Source organism: Lycium barbarum, chromosome 12, assembly GCF_019175385.1.
Source record: "Lycium barbarum isolate Lr01 chromosome 12, ASM1917538v2, whole genome shotgun sequence".
NCBI lineage: Eukaryota > Viridiplantae > Streptophyta > Magnoliopsida > Solanales > Solanaceae > Lycium > Lycium barbarum.
The window spans coordinates 94,069,558-94,091,759 of NC_083348.1; the positions used below are offsets into that span (position 1 = coordinate 94,069,558).

General features: G+C 34.5%; 1 protein-coding gene and 1 non-coding gene across 8 annotated transcripts; both read right to left on the reverse strand.

Moving 5' to 3' along the window:
- Window positions 1–9,635: 9,635 nt before the first annotated feature.
- On the reverse strand, window positions 9,636–9,709 carry TRNAM-CAU (transfer RNA methionine (anticodon CAU)). Its single transcript has one exon. It is a non-coding gene; the product is annotated as a tRNA-Met (tRNA).
- Window positions 9,710–14,083: 4,374 nt separating this feature from the next.
- Window positions 14,084–19,523, reverse strand: LOC132623159 (uncharacterized). 7 transcript variants are annotated; one of them, XM_060337875.1, is made up of 5 exons: window positions 19,116–19,523; window positions 18,704–18,761; window positions 16,314–16,683; window positions 15,910–15,999; window positions 14,084–14,733 (listed from the first exon to the last, which is right to left on the reverse strand). In XM_060337875.1, exons 3-5 carry the CDS (start codon window positions 16,335–16,337, stop codon window positions 14,395–14,397), a joined length of 453 nt encoding a protein of 150 aa, XP_060193858.1. In that variant the 5' UTR covers window positions 16,338–16,683; window positions 18,704–18,761; window positions 19,116–19,523; the 3' UTR covers window positions 14,084–14,394. The 7 variants fall into 7 exon arrangements, with proteins under 7 accessions (XP_060193858.1, XP_060193857.1, XP_060193851.1 ...); XM_060337874.1 differs by having other exon boundaries at window positions 16,314–17,073; XM_060337868.1 differs by having other exon boundaries at window positions 16,314–17,608.
- Between the last annotated feature and the right edge of the window lie 2,679 nt (window positions 19,524–22,202).

Here is a 22,202-nt window from a genome sequence, read left to right on the forward strand (position 1 = left end):
TTCTTTGTGAAATGGTTTCTGATGAAACTTTGCCCCCGTTTGGCCATAAGAATTATTCACTTTATTCCGGAATTTTTTTTTCACTTTGTTCTGAAATCAGCGTTTGGCCATGGGAATTCCGTATACAACTTGAAGTTGTATTCCGGAATACCAAAAACTCAAAGAACTTGTTTTTCAAAAAAAATTAATTTTTTCACCTTTTTACAACTACATTTCACCAAAAACTACAATTTCAAAAACTATGGTCAAACACAACTCCAACTCCAAAATTCCAAAAAAAGTGAATTTTTTTGGTATCTATGGACAAACGGGGCCTTAGTATTACTAAAAAGTATCTCAGCCAGAGTCTCTGATCCCACCTTGCCTTCCAATTCTCCCCTTCTCCAAATTTTTTAAAACGGAAAAGGGCCAAAATTACCCCTGAACTTTGGAAAATAGTTTATCCATACCCTTACCGTTATACTATGAGGTCAAATATACCCTTTTGTTTAACAGCTGCCACGTGGCATCATCTCAGCCCTTCAAAATTATTTTCCCCTTAAATAATTTTTTACTCACTAAAATAACCCAACCCGACTCGATTTTTTTTCCAGCCAAACTGATACGGACCCAACCCATTACCCTTGGCTGGAAAAAAAAAAATCGGGTCGGGTTGGGTTATTTTAGTGAGTAAAAAATTATTTAAGGGGAAAATAATTTTGAAGGGCTGGGATGATGCCACGTGGCAGCTGTTAAACATAAGGGTATAATTGACCTCATAGTATAACGGTAAGGGTATAATTGGCCCGAAAGTATAACGAAAGGTATGTATGAACTATTTCCCAAAGTTCAGGGGTAATTTTGGCCCTTTTCCGTTTTTAAAAAATACTCCGCAAATATTTGAATTTTGAGATTAATAAAGAACACCATTTTGAATATTAGGAATTTCGTTTGAAGTAGTTTAAGCTAAAATAAGCAAAACAGAAATAAAAATTTGAGATGGCAAGTCAATATAATGCATCGGAAAGGATGTTTAGACCAGAAAAATACTATGGGTCTTGAGGTCGAGTGATAACACACTTCTAAATAGTCTATGAAATAAAATAAACAAAGCCGTCAGAAAATAAAAGACCCTTTTCATTTTATAATAATGAAATAACGCACTCATACTCATAAAAGAATTTTATCCTATGATAATGATTAGATGATAACACTTCACCACTTATTTTAAACATTTCCTTGCACGAGTGAATCAAAAGTGCCTTTAAGTTGATGGCTACAATAACCACTTCCTTTTTTTCTCTTTTTTTCTCTTTTTATTTTTTATTTTTTATTTTCTTTATTGTTTTCTTTTGATTTTGTGACAAATAGCTTGATGCAAAGCTCTCCTCTACTAAGAATTACAATGTTAAATACCATTCTTTTATCACATTTTCACTGCTTTTAACCATGACAAATGAAATGTTGTTTGTTAGATATATTCTCCTTTGAGTCTTAACAATTAATTGTGATATACAGTTGACAAAACTAACTACGAGGCACTAAACAACAAAGAGCTTATTATAGTTAGCTAGAGTAAAATTGCTTTTAAATTTTTTTACTTTCATCTTCATGTTATATGAGTAGATGAAAATTTAAGGATTTTTTTTATTATCTAACGAAATAAATATATCAGGATATACACATGTATTCAATAACGTGTGCGCTAAGAGATTCATGTGCTACAGTTATGCACACATTCAACCACATGAAGCAGGGCTACTTCACTAGTGTTAAATATGACGGAAATCATTTTCGCCGAAAGATATTTCTAGTAAATATAATATTTATCAACATTTAATTGTTTAGATGAAAAGATTTTAAAAAATATTAGCATATTAGATAATAAAAATAAATACTTATAATTTGTTTTAAAGTGTTAATTGAAGCAGTAAATATAAAGTTAAAAAATAAAATTTTTGTAAGGAACACTACTTTCGCGTATAGATGAGGAACGTCATTTCCCAAACCCCCCCCCCCCCCCCCCCGGGATGGAAAACGTTTTTCAGTGAAACATTTTCTGATAACTTAACATTAGAAAATGACTTTTTTATTAAAAAAATTAAAATATTTTTTGACTTCTAGTACTTGAAGATCACAAGGGACAATTATATACCTAATGAGCCACAAAGACTCAGTTGTTTTGACTCTTAAAATTAAATTAGTTGTTAAACTTAAATCTAATTCTGATCCCAAATCCCATGATTAGACAGCTTCTTTTGGAGTCAAACTAGGGCCCTTAATCATAATCCCCTTGATTAAATATGTTTTCAACTCATGCTTGATTTTTAAGATTTGTGATCCACTATCAACTTCACTTTAACCACCTTGATCCACCATCAACTTCACTTTAACCACCTTCCCCCGCCACCAAGCCTTGCTCCCATAACTTTACTTTTTTTTTCCTTTTTTTTATTAGCAAATTCCTCACCGGTATGAGAAGATAACTTATATTTTTATTTTTAAAAGTACTTAATTAAATCTTTTTTTTTTGGGGGGGGGGGGGGGTTAATAATGATGGTGATTTTTTCCATTATAATATGCTTCCTGCTAAAGACAATCTTTCCTTTTTAACAAGTAATCGTGGCTTGAAATTTTCCAACGCCATTTTCCAGTTTTCTGCATAATGCAAACTCAAGTGGCTGGATATACTACTTATTACGTGATTTATGGCATGTGTATTAGTGTAGATATGCATAGTTCGAACTGAAATAATGGATTTAATTGAACCCGTCCTAAATTGGCCTCTGACTGCATTTACATAAATTCGACCTCCTGATTCTTTTATTTGTCTTTCATCCTCTAAATAAGTGAAATGCCCTTTTGAAATGGCGAAGGCCTATGCTACGGCAAGAACAAAAGAAAGACACTAGACAAACTAGAAAATTATAAGGGAGAGTTTGAACCGAAGATGAACCCCTTATAAAGTTTAAGATTCTACAAATTTCTTTACCTTTATTTTAGACCCCAATTATCCCTCTAAACATAGTCAAATTTTAAACTTTTATACAATATGTTAATAGTTGCATCCAAATCTATATCTATATATAATAATAAAGCTAGGAATGGGCATGATGATGTGGCATGTCTCATTGGCCAGCTTTACTATTTATCTTTTTTCTCATAATTTTGAATTTTTACCCTCATTTTTTGTCATAAAAACCTCCAAAAATAATTAATATATCTCCTCTCATTATTTGACAGTTATAACATTTATTGAAATCCCTCTCTGTCTTTAATATTTCGTAAAAAAGTAACCGAAAGTGATTAATTTTTAACCTTCTGTTTGTACCAGCACCACGATAAAAAAGTCCATAAATGGGTACTTTAAAAGTTTCAGTTTTTTCAGCTTTGATTACATATAATTATTATATCTTAACAAAAAATCATTATCAACCATATGGTATAAATTTAATCACTGCTTCCTTAACCCAACCAATTTTGTCATTCTCTTTCACGGTGAGTTCTTTTGGCTCTCTTATTTTTACAAGTTTTTAGAACATTATATTATTTTATACTTTATACATGGCTGTGATTTTTTTTACAGATGGAAAATAGGTGCGTAATGTGTTTATATGTGGATGCGATACTCCCTCCTCTATACTTTATACATGGCTGTGATTTTTTATTTTTTTTATGATTTGATGATACTGTTATTTTTAGCAGCTTATTATGATTTCAATTTCTGGTTTCTTCTTCTTTCTCTTTTGATGTCCAATAAATATTAACTTTCTTGGACTGCAAGCGGGGTTTTCAGGTACTAAAGTTTTACCCAATTATTGTCTATTTATTTTTTTAAATGATTTATACTTTTCATTCTCTATCCTGTATTTTATAGATAGTGTAAAAATGCTTTTGTTGCTTAAATATTAACGGCTAAGGTTGAAAAATATATGAATGATAATAAGTAAAGATGTTATTTTACAATTAGATTTACTAAATAGTTTTACATCTTTTCAATGAAAAGAATTAGTAAACGATAAAGTTCTCAATTGTCAAAAGGATTCTCAATGAACTTGAAGCTTGAAAATTTTGTTTTATTTTGAATTCTCTCTCCTTTTTCGATGATGTCATGTGTTGAATTCGTAGAACATGCAATTTTTTAGATTTTATGACATTTTTGTATGGTTTCGATGATTTCGAGGATGGAAAATAGTAGTTTTAGAGTGAAGTTGCTGGTTATAAAGAATGTAATGTTCCGATGAAAGAAGAAAAGGAAAAAGGTAAATATTGATTGGGTGGGGAAGCAAGAAAGAAAGAAGATGAGAAAAGAAAATAAAAAGAAAAAAGGGCAAAAGGAGAGGAAAAAAGACAAGGAAAAAATTAATCCAAGAGATTTTATATGTATGCTTTTCTTTCCTTTCCTTATTATTTTTGTAGTAGACATTGTTGATGCATTTTCCTTTTTAAAGATTTTTGAAAAGAAGAAAGCGTTAAAATGTAACTCTTGAAAGGTAGAGATGAGAAGTTAGCTAGATACTTCATATATTAAATGAACAAGGAAAATTATAGTTAAAATTTATAAGCATAGCAACATAAAGAGATTAAAATACGTAAAATAAAAACAAAGTAAAATTACGTTTAAACGACGTCTCACCTATATAGATTATATTATTATATAAATTTCAAGTATTTCTGGAATAATGAAAATCCTAATTGTTAAAAAAAAATAAACAAAAAGAATAAAACTAAGTGACTAAAATCTAATCCATTTCAATTTGAAGACTTAAAAAGATCTAACTATATTAAATATTCGGATATTAAAAAATATATTTCATAAATTAAATAAGAGTTTTATAATCGCCCGAAGCGCGAACCAATTCACTAGTTAAAACATCATCTAGCATTACATTCCTGCCCTTGTTGGCTTTGTTCAACTATTCTGAAACTATAGTCCCTAAATTACCAAAACGAAAGCCCGTAAAGAAGTTCAATTTACCCGCTCCTATTCAGTTGTTTTCTTAAATTATTCTCGTTAGGTATTATATTGTGGTTTAACAGTTACGAAGAGCATTGACACTGACCAACATACTTAGAAAGTGTTGAGATAATGAGTGGAAAATCTTACCAAAATCCGCTCAATGCAGACTAATGTGTTGACTCTGCTGGGCTCACATGGCAGCAATAAGTGCGAGGAGAAATTTGATCTTATTATTAGTGGCAATGGCCATTGGTCAATGAAGATTTACCTTCTTTAATGTGCTCAGATTTAATTGTCCTGGATAATATATTTGAATACTACATCAAATCAGAGCCTGCAAATAGAGCTTGCCTACGTGTGATATGGTCTGTTTTGAGGTAAGTTGGCACGAGTATCACTACACCTCATATATTGTTGTTGAATTTCCTTAGAATTTGCTGGAGTTCTCTTCTCTTCAAAAGGATGATTACTAGGAGAGTCTGACTATCTAATTGAACCTTAATTTGAATGCTGGTTCCTTAATATTTTTGAATTAAACTTACACAATTAGAAAGTACACAAAAGAACTATAACTCTACAAGTCACAATATCATCGACCACTTGAAGAAATTTGAAACAAGATTCAAACTAGAAAAATAGTTGTACGTTGATAATTAATAATACTCCACTAGAAATTGCAGAGATGGCTACTGAATCAAGGCATTGGAACTTTATTTTATATATCGGAAAATCTGTTTTCTTATTAATAAATTAGAATAACTGAAAGAAAGTTAATCCTTGGTAACCGACGATAGGCGATCGCAGACCCAAATATCGGCAAATGAACGTTCCCCGGTGCTTCCAGACGATCACTAATTACTTAAAAAATGTCTAGAAAAGTTCTATTGCAATATTAAAAAATGAATGGAAAAGATACTTAAAAAAGACTCTTCGACTTCTGGTCACATATTAATGACATCATGTTAAATGATACAGAACGACCAGTACTATATCTTGAAATGGTATTGTCAAATTTTAAAACTATGTTATTACACAGTTTTAGTACTGTTGACTGGAAAATCTTTACAATGTCAATAGCAACAATTTTAAAAAATTACATGAAATTAGAAAACACTTTAAAATGGAAATCGTGGCAAGTATAGATAGTATGTACGACAACATGATGTCAACTACTAAGTTTCTGTAACTTCTAAATGCACTAATACAACTAGTTTTGGAGGCAGGTTTTCATTAACTTTCCATTTCATTGTGATGATAAGTCCCAAGACAAAACTAGACATAAATAAATCGCACTGAAAGTGGTTTAGCCCGACATAGAAGTCAATGATAAATTAGTGTGCGACATCCTTCCGTGGTTTAGTGATATAGTCTCCCCATTTTTGGCTTAATTCTAAAATTAAAAAATTGATAAAGTTAATTAACTAGGTGTACAATAATAATAATTTCACCTCACTCCTAAATAAATTGGAATCGACTATATCAATCAGCGCTTCATTTAAACTCAACTCCTATCATCGTGTATATAGCATGTTTGATGTTTAGGCGACGAACAAACCATGCCAATGACTACGAAGAAGTCAAACTGCTAATTGATTTATAAAAAATAAAAACAAAAAATCCCCATGCAATACGTGAGGAAAATCCTTTGAAAGGACTTGGCAGAGATTAAGGCACTCATAAACCAGTTGACTAACACAAATTGTATGATATTTCTCTATGGAATTCGTGTCATACCCTGGAAATATAAAGCCTCTAAGATAGGTACAACACTACAATCTAACCTATTAATTAGCATCTATCGATAAAAGACAGAAATTTAAAGAGTAAGATAAAACTCTAGAGAATAGATGCCTATCATCTAATTCCACTAAAGGAAGAAGTAAAAGCCAAATTGTGATTTACTTATCCCCCTTTTTTCCTTTTATTTTTCCTTTCTAGAGTCAATTACCACAAACGAAAATGGCAAAATATTCTGACACCAGGATTAACTGAAATTTAGTGGTTTTTTCATGGTGTCTGTCTAATTCACTTGAAACATTACCCCATATTTGAACCATTATTTCCCAGGTATCCTTTCAGATTGCCGGCCATAAAACCATTATCTAAACACAAGATGTTATAATGTGATTGTTCTATAATGTCATCTCTTTCTTGTGCCAAGACGTGATTTTCTGATGCAGATGTCAAGCACCAAATAGTGGATAGACTCTGATTGGAATAGTAAGTCATTCTGGCCTAACGAATATAAGTGACAAACTAAGAGGGTGTTTGGATTGACTTTTCAAAGATAGCTTATAAGTAGGGGTAGAAAATGGGCCGCAAAAGTTGGGCGGGTCAAGATAGGTTGAACCTATAGATGGGTCAAACCCCAATCCTACCCGAAAAGCTTGTTTGTGCTAAGATGAGTTGGGTCAAGATGGGGCTAAATGAAAGGTCATAACCCAACCCGCCCAACTTAACCCACCATTTAAACATTTTGAGGAATTAAAAATATCGATATTCTTTGATTGCAAATATTCTCTCGCTCATGCTTTTCTAAATAAACGATATTTTGATTTAAATACTTTTTGGATATAAAAAACTCAAACATATGCTTTTGCTCAAAATAATAAAGATATTCACTGTAAATATTTCCTCATAAGTTTCAGTACATAAATTATATTCGAAATTATTCCAAAAAGTAAATCCAAGAAAATTAAATGTTAATTAATGTAATGAGTAGTAATTTTGTCAGATTCCTCTGTTTTACCTCTTTGCCTTATTTGTATATTTTTATGATTGTCTTGTACATAACGAGGAGTGGCAAACGTGTGTCGGATATAGGTGGGTCAAAAATAGGTTAAACAAAAATGGAAAGCATAGACCCTCAGAAAAAAGAAAAAAAAAACTGAAAAATAAAAAAATTACTAGTAAAAATTTTAAAATAAGGAAATAAAAAAAATCTAAAAATAATTACAAAAATAAATTTAAATAATAATCAAAAAATACTTATGAATGGATGACAATTGATGGGTCAGTTTGGGCTAGCTTGGGCTAATGATTTGTGATGGGTCAACTTGGGCTAGTCCAAATCAGCCCATCTTCAAAATCACTTTAGCCCAAACCCATTAAAGCTTAGGCGGGTTTGGCGGGTAAAATGGGTTTGGGCAAGTTTTGCCACCCCTACTTACAAGTTAAAATCCAAAAGCCATAAGTTGGGAATACCCAACTTTTGGCTTATTTTTATACTTTTTTGGCCTAAAAGTAAGTACTTAAAAACACTTTTTATCTTTCTCAAGCACAACAAAAAGTAGAAAAGAGCTTAAAAGCCAATAAACACTTAAAATAAGGCAATCCAAACACCCTCTAAGAACTACTATTTTTTTGGATAAATGAATTGTAAGTATTATATGCATCCAAGATTAGTGATAGTATGTGCAGAGATACAAAGAAACTAATGCCATTAAATGACAAGAAGATCGTACATGCGGGATTTGCAATAATATAGACTAGTTTTTTTGGGGTTAGATGCTAATTCAACCTTTTCCTAAATAGAGCTACCCACCCAATTCCCTCTGGAGACTGGGTAGAGTGGACAAGCGGGTCAGAGCACTAATATATGGGTGGAGCCATATGACAAATTGAGAACAGCAAACATTTAATTATGGCCATATATCGTGAATTTTATCGAAATAATACAGGCATAATAATAGCGAGCCTATATAGGCCATTGTTTTGGTTTGGCCTATACTCTATGATACGACAAAACAGGAGACGAGGCGAAAGAAAGAAGCTCTTTTACGTACCATGAGAGCATTAGCGTCATGTGTAAAATGCAATAACAAGTCCTTGCTATGTCACTGTACTTATTCTGTAGTCTGTACAGTTTGGGAAAACCACTCAAAAAAGTATGTCAAACACCCAAGAATAGTCCATCATTTGCTTCACCAAAGTAAGTCATGACTCTCAAAAAGATGGCAGAAATCACGCACTGGTGGACAAAGCTAAGACAACTTGTGCACCCACTTCCGTTTTCAACGAGGTCCCAATCCATTTAGGTACGTCCGGAAACCTATGGGGAACCTAGAAAAACAAGGGTTGACTTATACACATAATAATACACTGGCAGTTTTGAAAAATATTTACACGCATCATGTCACCAGTTCACTATCTATAATAGGTGGGATTAGTGATCAGGAAAACAAAGCAGGTAACTGACTATCACAAGTTTAAAAAAACTGAATTTAACATTAAGTGTAAAGTTAAATCCGAAAAACAAGTGCATGCCCGAGCTCATAATTTTTTTTTTATATAATTTCAAAGGTGTTGAAAGTTACTGCTTAACATGGATACCACTAACTTGGACACAATTTATGGATGTAAAGTTTCTTCTCTAATAAATTCATCTGTAATACTCTCTTCAGGTCAAAAAGAGTGTCAACTTAGCATTTATTTTTGGTTAAAAAAGAGTGTTCACTTACCAAATCAAGAAAAAATTAACCTTATTTTTCCAAATTTATCCTTATTAAGTGTGTTAAGTGACCAAATCTCAATACTTATTTAATTAGAGTTAATTTAATCAAATTACTTATTTTTGCTTTGAAGATAGTATTTTCTTAAGGGCACTCTTTTTGAACCGGCGAAAGGCGGGAATTAATTACTAAATTAATTACTAGTTAACAGAGTCAACCCTAAAATAGTTTGGCAAAACAAGATGTTGCGGAGACAGGATTTGAACCCATGACCTCAAGGTTATGAGCCTTGCGAGCTACCAAACTGCTCTACCCCGCGCCGAGGGAGTATATATCATGTTAGCATCCATAATCCATTTCCAGTCTATAAGTCATTCGGTCAAAATTTAACTTTGCTAAAGGTACTATACTGCAGTGGAGAGTATTAGAATCCTCTATCATAGTAGCAAGATGACACAAAGAAATGAAAGAAAGGGAATGCAGGAACCTCTGGATAAACCCAGATATTCAAAACAAATAACAAGAGGACTCCGACATAATACATGCAGTCAGGAAACAATTTTATTGTACCACAAGATAATCGTTCCAAGTGACAGCCCCACTAAAGTTACACATTGGTTTGACCGTGTCCAACTGCCCAAGCGTTACAATCTTTTTAGCCCATGGGACCAACCAGTACACAGCCCATGGGCTGGGCCCAGCTGGTTAGAGACAATTGAGGGAGCAACTGCGATCGACAGTTAGTTCAATGTTTTAAATCATAAATGGGATTAGGACACAAATGGCCATTCGGGTGAAACAATTGACACCTTGCGGCTCAAGAATCTTAAACGTTATTTTTTAGCCTTTTCAAAATAATTTCATTTGCTAGCCATTTTTCAAGTAATTTCAGTATATGCGGATAAACTGTATCATTCTTGTATAGAATATGTATCACTATTGTATATGTATACAACAACAACAACAACAACAACCCAGTGGAATCCCACAACGTGGGGTCTGGGGAGGATAGAGTGTACGCAGACCTTACTCCTACCAAGGTAGGACGGCTATTTCCGAAAGACCCTTGTATATGTATATGTATAGAAAATGTGTCATACGTATAGAAACTGTATCATTTTTGTATAGAATATGTATCACTACTGTATATGTATAGAAAAGATGTATCACACGCATAGAAACTGTATAATTATCGTATAGAATATGTATAGAAATTGTATAATTTGTGTATAATAAATGTATAATCGACGTATAATTCTGTTTAAAAAATATATAATTAATGTATACTTACTAATTATACACATATTATACATTTTTATATACATATACAGTAATGATACATATTCTATACAACAATGATACAGTTTTTGAAGGCTCAATATGAATTTTTTTTCGTTAATCATTAGTGGCGCCACAAATAGTCCTGTTCTTTTGGAAACGAACCTTTTAGTGACGTCTTTTCAATATATATATATATATATATAGCAGTGAATGGGCTAGGCTGCTAGCATCTGAGATTAGTTTGGGCAGAAGGGCCACATTGCTGTATTAAGCCCAAAAGGGGCCTTTTTTTAGGCTTTATTTTTTGCTGGTGGCCTCTCAAAGTCTTTTTCCCATCATAGAAAGGCATTTTCACTTTCCCTGGCTTAAAGCACATTAATTTCATGAGGATTTGAATTTAAATTATATTACTTAAAAAATTAATCTAATAAATTATATTTACTTAAAAAAATTAATCTAATCCAATTTAGTAATGAAAATTGTAAAATTGACTCGAAAACAAAGAGTTAAATGCATACGAACCTCTAGTATTCAAGTATGCTTGCTACTGTCAGTTGGGCAATTCGCGCGAATGCCCTTCAAATGCGTTGGTCTTTAATTTTTGCCCCCGTAATGCGTGGTCTTTAATATTGGCCCTTCTAAACTAAAAAATAATAAGAAAATACGTTACTACCCCTATCCATCACATATAAAAACCTGAAAGTCTGTAACGAATTCCAAACATCCAATTAAATCCATCCATCATTCCAACAACAAACCTTTCAATCGTTCCATCGTTCCAACATTTCACCGGAGAAATCTCCATTGATTTTGCTGCTACAACATCGGAAAAGATAAATACATAATATATAGCGTTTCAATTGAACGTAATTCAACTCAATTTGATGCTTTATTAAGTTTAGATTTGTTAATATTTGAAAATAACAACAAATCATCTTCTATGAACTAAACAACTGATATTAAGTTGAGATTCAACATTGCGAATCATAATTTTACTCAACAACATAGAATTGATCAAATTTATTGCTTTGTTCTGATTTTGATTAGTTTATACGTTCCATTTGATTAGTATACAATGCTCAATGACTTAGACTTGAAATTATAGTAACTTCAGTTGATAAAAAATAATCAGGCAAAGTTCTGAACAAGTATGCCGGAGGAGGCAGAAGTTCATCTTGCAAAAGAACAAAGTATGCCGCTAGAGTCAAACTTTCATTTTCATAAGCAAAACATCAAGTATACAAGTGTTAAGAACTAGAAAAATATGCCGGAGGAGGCAAAAGTTTACTTTACAAAAGAACAAAGTATGCTGTTAGAGGCAACTTTTATTTTCATGAGCAAAACAAAAATTTACGCAAGTGTTAAGAACTAGAAAAGTATGCCGGAGGAGACAGAAGTTTACTTTACAAAAGAACAAAGTATGCTGTTAAAGGCAACTTTCATTTTCATAAGCAAAATAAAAAAATACACAAGTGTTAAGAATTAGACAAGTCTGCCGGAGGGGGCAGAAGTTCACGTTACAAAAGAACAAAGTATGTTGTTGGTGGCAAACTTTTATTTTCATGAGCAAAACATCAAGTATACAAGTGTTAAGAACTAGAAAAGTATGCCGGATGAGGCAGAAATTTACTTTACAAAAGAACAAAGTATGCTGTTAGAGACAACTTTCATTTTCATAAGCAAAATAAAAAAGTACACAAGTGTTAAGAATTAGACAAGTCTGCCGGAGGGGGCAGAAGTTCACGTTACAAAAGAACAAAGTATGTTGTTGGTGGCAAACTTTTATTTTCATGAGCAAAACAAAAATTTACGCAAGTGTTAAGAACTAGAAAAGTATGCCGGAGGAGGCAGAAGTTCACTTTACAAAAGAATAAAGTATGCTGTTAGAGGCAACTTTCATTTTCATAAGCAAAACAAAAACATTATTAACAAAACAACACCAAAAACACATAAGATTGCATAAAAACCAAAATTATTAACAAGACAACACGAAAAAACCAAGCACACATAAATTAGCTTAATTCATGAAGTTATGCCAGAACAAGCATAACTTTATGCCGGAACCGGCATAACTTCAGTTTACAAAATTACAAAGTATGCCGTGAGAGGCAAACTTTCATTTTTCATAACCAAAACAAAACATTATTAACAAAACACCAAAAACACATAAGATTGCATAAAAACCAAAATTATTAACAAGACAACACAAAAAAACCAAGCACACATAAATTAACTTAATTCATGAAGTTATGCCGGAACAAGCATAAATTTATGCCGGAACCGGCATAACTTCAGTTTCAAAAACCAAGAACTCTGCCGGACCCGACATATGTTGCCTCAGACAAACACATTCTTCACAAAAATCAGATTATTAAATAAAAACAGCAGCAACAACATAAAACAGCTGTTCACAGGTAAAACTTCAACGATTCAACAAAGAGAAAACCAAAACACATATCAAAATCAACTAAAACATATTACGACATTCAAAAAATCAAAATATATACATGGGGAATGAAACTTAAGTTCAAAAAATCATACAGACACTATAACAAAACACTATAATTTTAAATAAAAAAATGATCAATTAAATATAAAAAACGATGAAGACAAGGATATCAATTCAACAAATAACAATTTAACATAAAAACAAATATTGAAACGAGCAAAAGATCCAAATTCGTACCTAAGTTTTAGAACAGATGAGACAAACACAAAACAGAGGAGGAAAGAAGAAGCAAAAAAAGAAAAGAAAAGGGCAAATGACGAAATAAAAAGGATTTTAATGGGGTAAGGGTAATTTTGTCAAAAAACTTCCATTAAACATGCGACAAGGGCAAAATTTAAAGAAGACATAAATGAGGGGCAAAATATAAAGACCAGCCCAAAAGAAGGGTACTCCGCGCAAAAAATTGTTGTCAGTTACCGACGGCCCAAGGCCCAAGCCATTAAGGCAATGGCTTTAGGTCCCCAAATTCTTGGGGCCCCTTTTTTAATTAAATTTTGTGCTAATGTGTTTTAAAAATTATTGTGACTTATAGTACTTTTATCTACTTTCTAAATATGTAAATTGTTTTTCAAAAAATTTAAAAATTGTATGTCTAAATTTATTCACGATAAAAACAAAAAACAAAATTGACACTCGAAATCCAAATTGTCTCACATAAATTGAGACAGAGGGAGTACACAATATTTATAAATTAATAAAAAAAAAAATATTCACGTGATTGATTAGCTATATTGTCAATTGAATTTTTTTTTTAGAATAAATTGATTTCAAAAAATTGTTAACAACTTTGAATTATTCCTGACGATTATAAAATAGTAATTAATGACTTCGCACCTAAACACACTAGTAATAAAAATATATAGTAATAAAAATATATATAACGATCTTTCTTTTTTCTTAAAAAGAAAATTAAGACCTCTCTCTGAAATTTGACTTTAGGCGCCCAATCTTATTGAGACGGCCCTACTGTCAGTTGATACAGGTTGCCAACAAATATGAACCTTCAGTCCTGCCGGGAATGCAGGAAATACCACAATCCAGCAATGCCTGGTCACACGAGCAATATCTACATTCGATAAAAGCCAGTACTATGTTGTAAATACAAACAAAATGCAACTGGCTTTCTGAATACTAGGAACTTCTCAAATTCCAAATAATAATAATAATAATCCTAAAATTTTCCATCAGTTGGCAATGGAACCTAGCATCTAACGTCAATAGTAGTAGGATCCTTGTGCCCTCATATGTTGGTAAGGCTGTTGTTCCACATTGATGCTTCTGTATGGAGCTTGATGAGGATTAACGTTTTGGTAAGGCAATTGGGAAGGACTAACGCTAGAGTATCTACCTTGAAGCACTATAATTTTGGTACACTTTGTTGAGCTATGACGGTAAGCACTTTGCTGATCATCGGTGCTCCATCCAGCAGAAGAACCAAATCCCTGAAAAGCATTCTGCTCTGCATTTAAATTGCCTGAGGACCCACAAATATCATCAACAAATCCAGACCCATTAGAATGAGGATCCTGGAACCTTGGCCTATTTCCAGCAACCTGAATTTATAATTTATATTTAAGATAATTAGAAATAACTTACCATAGCAAATAAACTAAAATAATTCTGGTTAACACCAGACTCAATGTAAATGTAACAACACGACTAAACCTTAATCTCAACTATGTGGTATCACCTATATGAATCTTTTACTTCTATTTAGCGGAAGGGAGAAAGTCAACTTGAATAATGCAAACATTGGTAAGAATCTAATGCGCCGAAAACCTAAGGGTTCCTCTGTAAGGTTAGTCCACGGAGGGTGAGTCGGGTTGCCACATACGGATCGGTACATCTAGAGGTAATGTAGGACATGACCAAACCATCTCAAGTGAAATCCTCCGATTTTATCCTCTATGAGTGTTGCTTGCATATTTTGTCGAATGTTGTCATTTTAAATCTTGTCTAATCTTGTATAACCGCATCAAAAACATTATTAGTTTGTCTATAAAAAAGAAACATCACATGCCGCTCCTCATTTGAGAAATGGAGCATATTTGCTCCATACTAATAAAACTAGTCGTTGTTGTTTCTATTTACACATAAAGAACCATAAAAAGAAGAACAACAATACTAAATGCTATACTTGGTTGGAGCGGGAAGACAATGGGTTGCATAAGGTACAAAAGATGGGCAAAGAACATTTCCCTTGTTTAGTCAGGAAAACAATAGGAAAGGGAGTGGTACTAGAAGAGGGTATACTACCCCCTCCACATCAATTTTTGCAATATCTCCATAGCTGGACAGAAAGGGGATTGTCCAACTTTAAAATACTACAAATTGTTCTTTTCCCCTTTTTGAAGATTGAATAACACGATCAACTGCAATTTACTTCCCTTTATGGAAATAAACAAGTTGCATCCCCCTCATACCTTTCATATTCTCCTCTCCTACCTTGAACCAGACATTGTGTAAAGATTTAGCACTTCTAATATTTGTAGTGTCACATAACTTGGCAGGGGAAAACCAATTATGTAAGGCTTCTTTTTTCCTTGTTTCGTGCATGTCATCCTTGCGCAGGGGTTTGCTAATGAATAGTTCCAATTTTATTGGATGTCAGGGACACAGAATTCTATAAGGCTTCTACTGGAAGACGGGAAATAATAGGAGAGAACAAGAAATACGAAAGAATTATCATTAAACTTGTCCAATGTCTAGTCTTGGAAAAGAAGCATTACCTTGATGACATTATACCCTCCTGTTCCTAATGCGAACCATAGGAGTTGGTTGGAATCTTCATCTCCTGGGGACTTCTGACTGTTAGGTATCTGGAGTTCATGAAAATGATCACTTTAATGGCAAAACAAAGTTTATTACACAGAAGATGCAAAATCATGAATAGATAATACTTACCTAGTGGAACCTGGAATATCCGGATAACTAGAAGGGCTCGTTTTGGTAGGATATTTAAGAATAGTACTGAATAGTGTGTATTAGTAAAATTTGATTATTAAAATGAACACTTAATTTTGCATCTTTCATTTCCTTTCACCCTCAGAACTATCACTACTCTCCAGTAAGAAAAAAACTTATGAGCTAGAAATTTCTATTGGCTGCATCAAAAGATCAATAAGATACTTACTTGAACTAATTCATCAGTGGCCATTGCGCAACCAGGGAGATGATCGGCAGGAAGAACACGAACGCTAGGCCCAGTCTCACTCAGCAATCTCAGAATAACATCGCCTTTTCTTCACAAAAGGCATCCCACCAAATTGTTTGCAACAATGAGGCGTGTAGTGACTACAATTTCCTCGCAATTCTCATCCGCTGCTCCACCCAAGTCTTCCTCAACAATCCTGTCATGGACCTTCAAAAGAGTATCTTGGGCAGCACAATGTGGCTCCATGCCCTCATTTTCTTCCCTTGTCACTTGATTCTCATTGCATAGTCACTGTTGGTTCTTCCAGCCAGCTTTTTAGAAGAACTAGAGATTATTATCACTCTCTCATCTGAACCACGAACAGAGTCAGCAACTGTGATTTTTGCCTGTGTTTCCATTCTTAGGGATTGACTATGTTACCACCTTTTCCAATTACACTACCAATTTTTTTGATTGAAAAAGTATATGATAGACAATATCTGAAGCTTGAGCATTTTCAGAAGATGGTTCATGGTTAGGGCGATTCCAATTAGCTTTTTTAGTGCCACCCTTTTTCTTGAATTGGGGGTTTGAGAGTTTCTTAACAAAACTTCTTTATTCCGATCCATGACTAGATGGATCGATAAATGGTACAACTAAATGAACCTTCTGTTCCCCTCTTCTAAAAGAACTTTTTATTTCCCTCTTTTAATTTTTCCTAATAATTAGAGAGAAGCACTCACTCTTACTAGGTCTGGACCTGAAAATGGAATCAAAGAGTAAGTGCATCACATACAAACATAAACTAGAATAATCACGTATTAGGTGTCACACCCCAACTTTGAGGTGTGGCCGGCACCCGGCACTCGAAGGGGCCGAGCGAACCAACTATAATATCTAAACTCTGTAACGTGAATCATAGGCCGATGAGGTCGCTGAATAACAATAGTAAGAAGTATATCATAACAACCTGCAAGCAGAAAAGGCCCAATAACACATATATGCATTGCAAGGGCCAACAAGGCCACAACCAAGAAAGACAACTAGTCAGAAGGCCGGCAAGGCCAAACACAATACCTGTACACTGACTGATAGTCTGTAAGCCTCTAAGAGCACTAATATGCATCAACTAGTCAAGACAGTGGCCCCGACGTACCCATAGTCATACTCTCTCTATATATATACATGCATCCTATTTAATGACTCTGACCAGCAACTCCGGAGAATGGAGTGCGAACATCCCTGCTGAATTTTGGTATCCTACTGAGAAAGGTACAACAATCAGTCTACCTTACCTGTGGGCATGATCACAGCACATAAAATGCGTCAGTACGAAAGATGTACCGAGTATGTAAGGCAGTAAGCATAAACATAACATAAGCATAAGAGATATAAATAACTTGGGAAAAGATGTAGAGACAACCTGAAACTCTGAACAAGGCCACTGAGGGCGACCATAATCATGACATAAATGTAAATGCATGCCCGCAAAATCATTCCTCGCTGCGGAGGCATATATCATATCATATAACCATAATAAATCCCTCTATAGGGTGAGCTCATTATCATAACATCATCTCTGCCCAACTGATCAGTGGCAATGCACAGCTACGTGCCTACCCGGCCGCCTACAACACGGCTCGGTAAAGAACGAAATACATCTAGGTGCACATATAAGTGCCTACCCGGCCAACTATAGCGCGGCTCGGTAATGAAAATAAATACATATATATAAGTGCAATGCAAGACTGACCTTAGAAGAGATATCATAAAAAAAGTCGGAGTGACCTATCGTCGTTACCCTCTGATTATCGTTATTGTCGCTACGTTCTTTACCTTTCAATTCAAGAGACAACAACATGGAGAACATGTAAGATACTTGGTATGAGTTACACATGAAATAGAGTCCAACTCGTTCGGATGGTATATGATCAATCCAATTTTAGCGGAAACATTCCAATTCGGTGGCCAAAAGAGATAAGGAAGCATGAAAGGCATTTGATGCAATCATATATGAAATAAAGATTAGTCCATCACAAGGAAGCGTATTCATCTCATGTTTAGTGGAAACTTATATCTATGGAAGGTCCGTCATCTTTAAGTGATGGACAAGAAAGATAAGGATGTGGGAATACACTTTAATACAAGCTATTTCGGAGAAAAGGTAAGCTTAACCATTTTGGGACATAATCGACACAAGTTGAACGGAAAGTCTTTTAATCGATAGCCAAAAGGAGATGTGGACCATAATTTGGTACAAGCCATAGATGAAGTATGTGTCAGCTCAATTATCATAGAACGCGATCGATCCAAGTTAACGGAACAACTTTTCAATGAAAGGTCATTTGAAATCTAGTCATGCCACAAAGAGAATAAAAAGCCCTACATACCTCGTCGATGGAGTTATATACATTTCCCCGAGTCCTCAAACGTCTTACGAATGATATCCTACATAATACAAACTATTCAAGATCAAAACCAAGGTCATAGCTTATAGAAATCTTCATTTAGATATTTAATCGAGCAACTCATGGGCGTGAATTTATAGCACTGTTGTAGCGTAATTTTCTCGTAAAACGCTACCAAATTCTACTTTTCTACTCCTCCTCGTCAATAAGATCCAATCCATATCAACATAGCTCCAAACAACACGTTAAAACCACATAAAACAGCCCAACTATCAAGCCAAGTCCATAAGAGTTTACAAGAATTGTCAAAGCTTATTCTATGGGGGTTTCACCAAATTTCTAGGTTTAATTACTTGTAGAAGTTCAAAGAGATCAAAAGGAAGTTAAAATATACCTTAGATGATCAAAATCACTCCAAATTCCAAGTTACTTCAAGGTGAAGTTTTTATCCAGGAAGCAAATTAGTGAAGAAATCACAATTCCGTAATTGCCATGGTTTTCTCCATGTTGAAGTTGTTTGATTTGCTTTTAGGAGTGTTCGTGATTAATGGGAGAAGGTTTGAGAATATTGCTTAGGGTTTTCTGGTCTTTTATGGTGAAAAAAATGAAGGAAATTTCGTCCAAGGTATGTATATATACAGGGGCAAGATAAAACCACCGACTATGTTCACTGTTCACGCAGCAGTTTGCGTCCTTGGACGAAAACGCGAATATCTCTCTACTCCGATGTCGTATTGACGAACGATAAAATGCGCTGGAAACTAGACTCGTAGACCTTCGATTTGGTAGGTGGATCACCCCGTAAATCCAAGTAGATTGAGGGAAATGCTCCGAGACATCTGACCCAAATTTTAGTGAAATTTACAAACTTAACTTGCGACGCCCTTTGTCGACTTTCGTATTACAACTCGTTTGACTTCCAAACTTAATAAGAGACCATTATACAATTCAAATACTTCATATCATTACTTGCTTAGCATGTGGAGCACTCCTAATCTCACCCAATAGTACAAGTTATCGTATTCCCAACTTGCCGGCTTTTGACGAAACTCATGCTTCTTTGATTCATTCACCTTCCAAATCTTCCGTCACTTACTAATATTATTTATAGACTCTTGTAATTTTATCCTCAACATAATTTCTTTTTGAACTTACGTCGAATAACTCATGATGCGACTTTAACGTGCGAAAATCCGAGGTGTAACATTAGGTATGCCCTTATATCCTCCCAAAAGAAAGGAATGTTAAGTTATGAAATTATCCCCTGTTCATACAGAGCAACCCCCCCCCCCCCCCCCCCCCACCCAAAAAAAAAAAAAGACGGCAAAGCAGAGGAAAAGAGGGGGGAGGGGGTCTAAGTTTCAATGCCAGGCACTTTGGGAAGGCAACAGTTCAGAATAGTAGATTACGAAAAGTAATATACATACTCTTCTTTATTGCAGGCCGGTTTCAGAGAAGTTGTAATTCAGAACCAGTTTGCTGCATTCTTGGCATAATAGAATGCATGAAGTATCACTGAATAATGCACCTCAGAACATGTATATATTGCGGTTCATGCCCTAAGGAAAGAATAAGCAATTAAGCATGCCTTCTCAAAGAACACAATACTGGCTTTTCTTTTTCCTTTTCTTTCAAGCAAGGTAGGGAGGACAATAATACGCTTCTTCAAAACGTAAATCAGTCTCATCACTCCCCACGAATAGAGAATCAAAGCAACCTAGGCTACAGATCACTATCAATCAGATCATACTTCAGGAACAAGGGAAGAATGTAAAAACATATGGCAATACTCCTTTATCCCGAAAAAACAGGGTGCGGAGTATGATTGTCAACATCATTTACTTTTTGTGAATCCAGACATTGATTTGTCAATCATTTTAAAATAAAATTTACATACTTACAAATTACTAAATAGAATTTTGTATTTAAACATAGTTTATAAAATAGGAGAGCTTGACTCACCGAATTCCAAGAGATGCATTTTTGAAGGACGGAGGAAGTGTAGGACAATACTGTAGACCAATTTAAAATCTAAACCAGACTTCATTATTGCAGAGAGCTTTGAGGAAAGTCTGCCTCATAAATTCTGTGAATCCCCGGTGTTTGTGTCACGATCCAAACCCATGGACCGTGACGAGTGCCCGATTACTGCTGACCAAGCACCCCTCAAATCGTCCTAGTTCTGTAGCTGTAATACGTCTTCTCTCTCTTTGCCAAGCTGGTCCGCCTTATCTCTCACAATCATCTGGAGTTTCCAACCGTGAGTTTCACACGCTTCTAATTTCCCTCAAGCTATTCTAGTCCCTCATCCTTCTCTTATGTCCGAATTTGTAGGACTCTTAGTACACTTCCCAGAGGGTCACCATCCTAGCATTACTCTCACCCCAGCATGCTTAACTTTGGAGTCCTGATGGGATCCGGTGCGTTAGTGATGGTACGATCGCATCCACCCTGCTGCGTGACCTTTATCGCATGACCTAGAACAAGTTAAAGTTCTAACGGATCCCAATAAAATTCCTGTAATGCATCTCCCTCCGGGTTGGAAAGATCCCTTACTTTCCTGACCGAGCAAATGCTAGTTTAGCCTTCAGAACTCTCAATAATAACCATCGATCAACACACGACTGTCTTCCATTCCTAAATTTAAGATTCCTAGTAGGGGCCAAAACATCTTAGTCGCAGTTATCCATAAGTACTTTGGCCCTACCGGTGTCTTATGGATAACTGCGACTAGGACGAGTTTAGGGGTGCTTGGTCAGCAGTGATCGGGAACTCGTCACGGTCCATGGGTTTGGGTCGTGACAGTTTGTCTATGGGAAGTTTCCACTATGTTCCTACAAATTCCACCACCAGAAACAGAAAAAACAAAAAAAAAAAAAAAAAAAAAAAAAAAAACCGTTCACTTCTATAGCAGTTAGAAATTCATATATTTTTACAAGGCAATATCTTATAGATGTTTTTCTGTAATGAAACTCCGTGTACAAGTAGTATATCAAAAGATAGAGAACCTACACAAAATATAGTAGTACTCTACAAAAAAGATGTCCTAATCTGTGCAAAATCATATTCAATTCCTTTGAATGCACTTATGTTCCTTTCCCTCCAAAGCACCCATATAAGTACCGTTAGAGCAGGCATTGTCCATCGTACTCAAAACAAATTCAGGGACATTCAATTTTTATCAGTAAAATTAAGTTCAACCCCAAGGCAAAAAATGAAAGATGCCAATACTAGGATCCTAGCAGCTCAGATGCCATTCAAAATACTATATTTCAGCCTAATGAGTACTTCACGCCCATTACTCTGACATGTTGCCATGCACATTTACAATATATCGACAAACTATATTTACTGAATAAACAATGATAATGATGCTAACCAAAATTACTTGTTTGATGTTTGATCAGTTGATTGAGCTCCTACGATTTTGTATAAATAGACTCAGGAATAATGGGTTTTTGAGGGAGCCAAGAGGATGAAG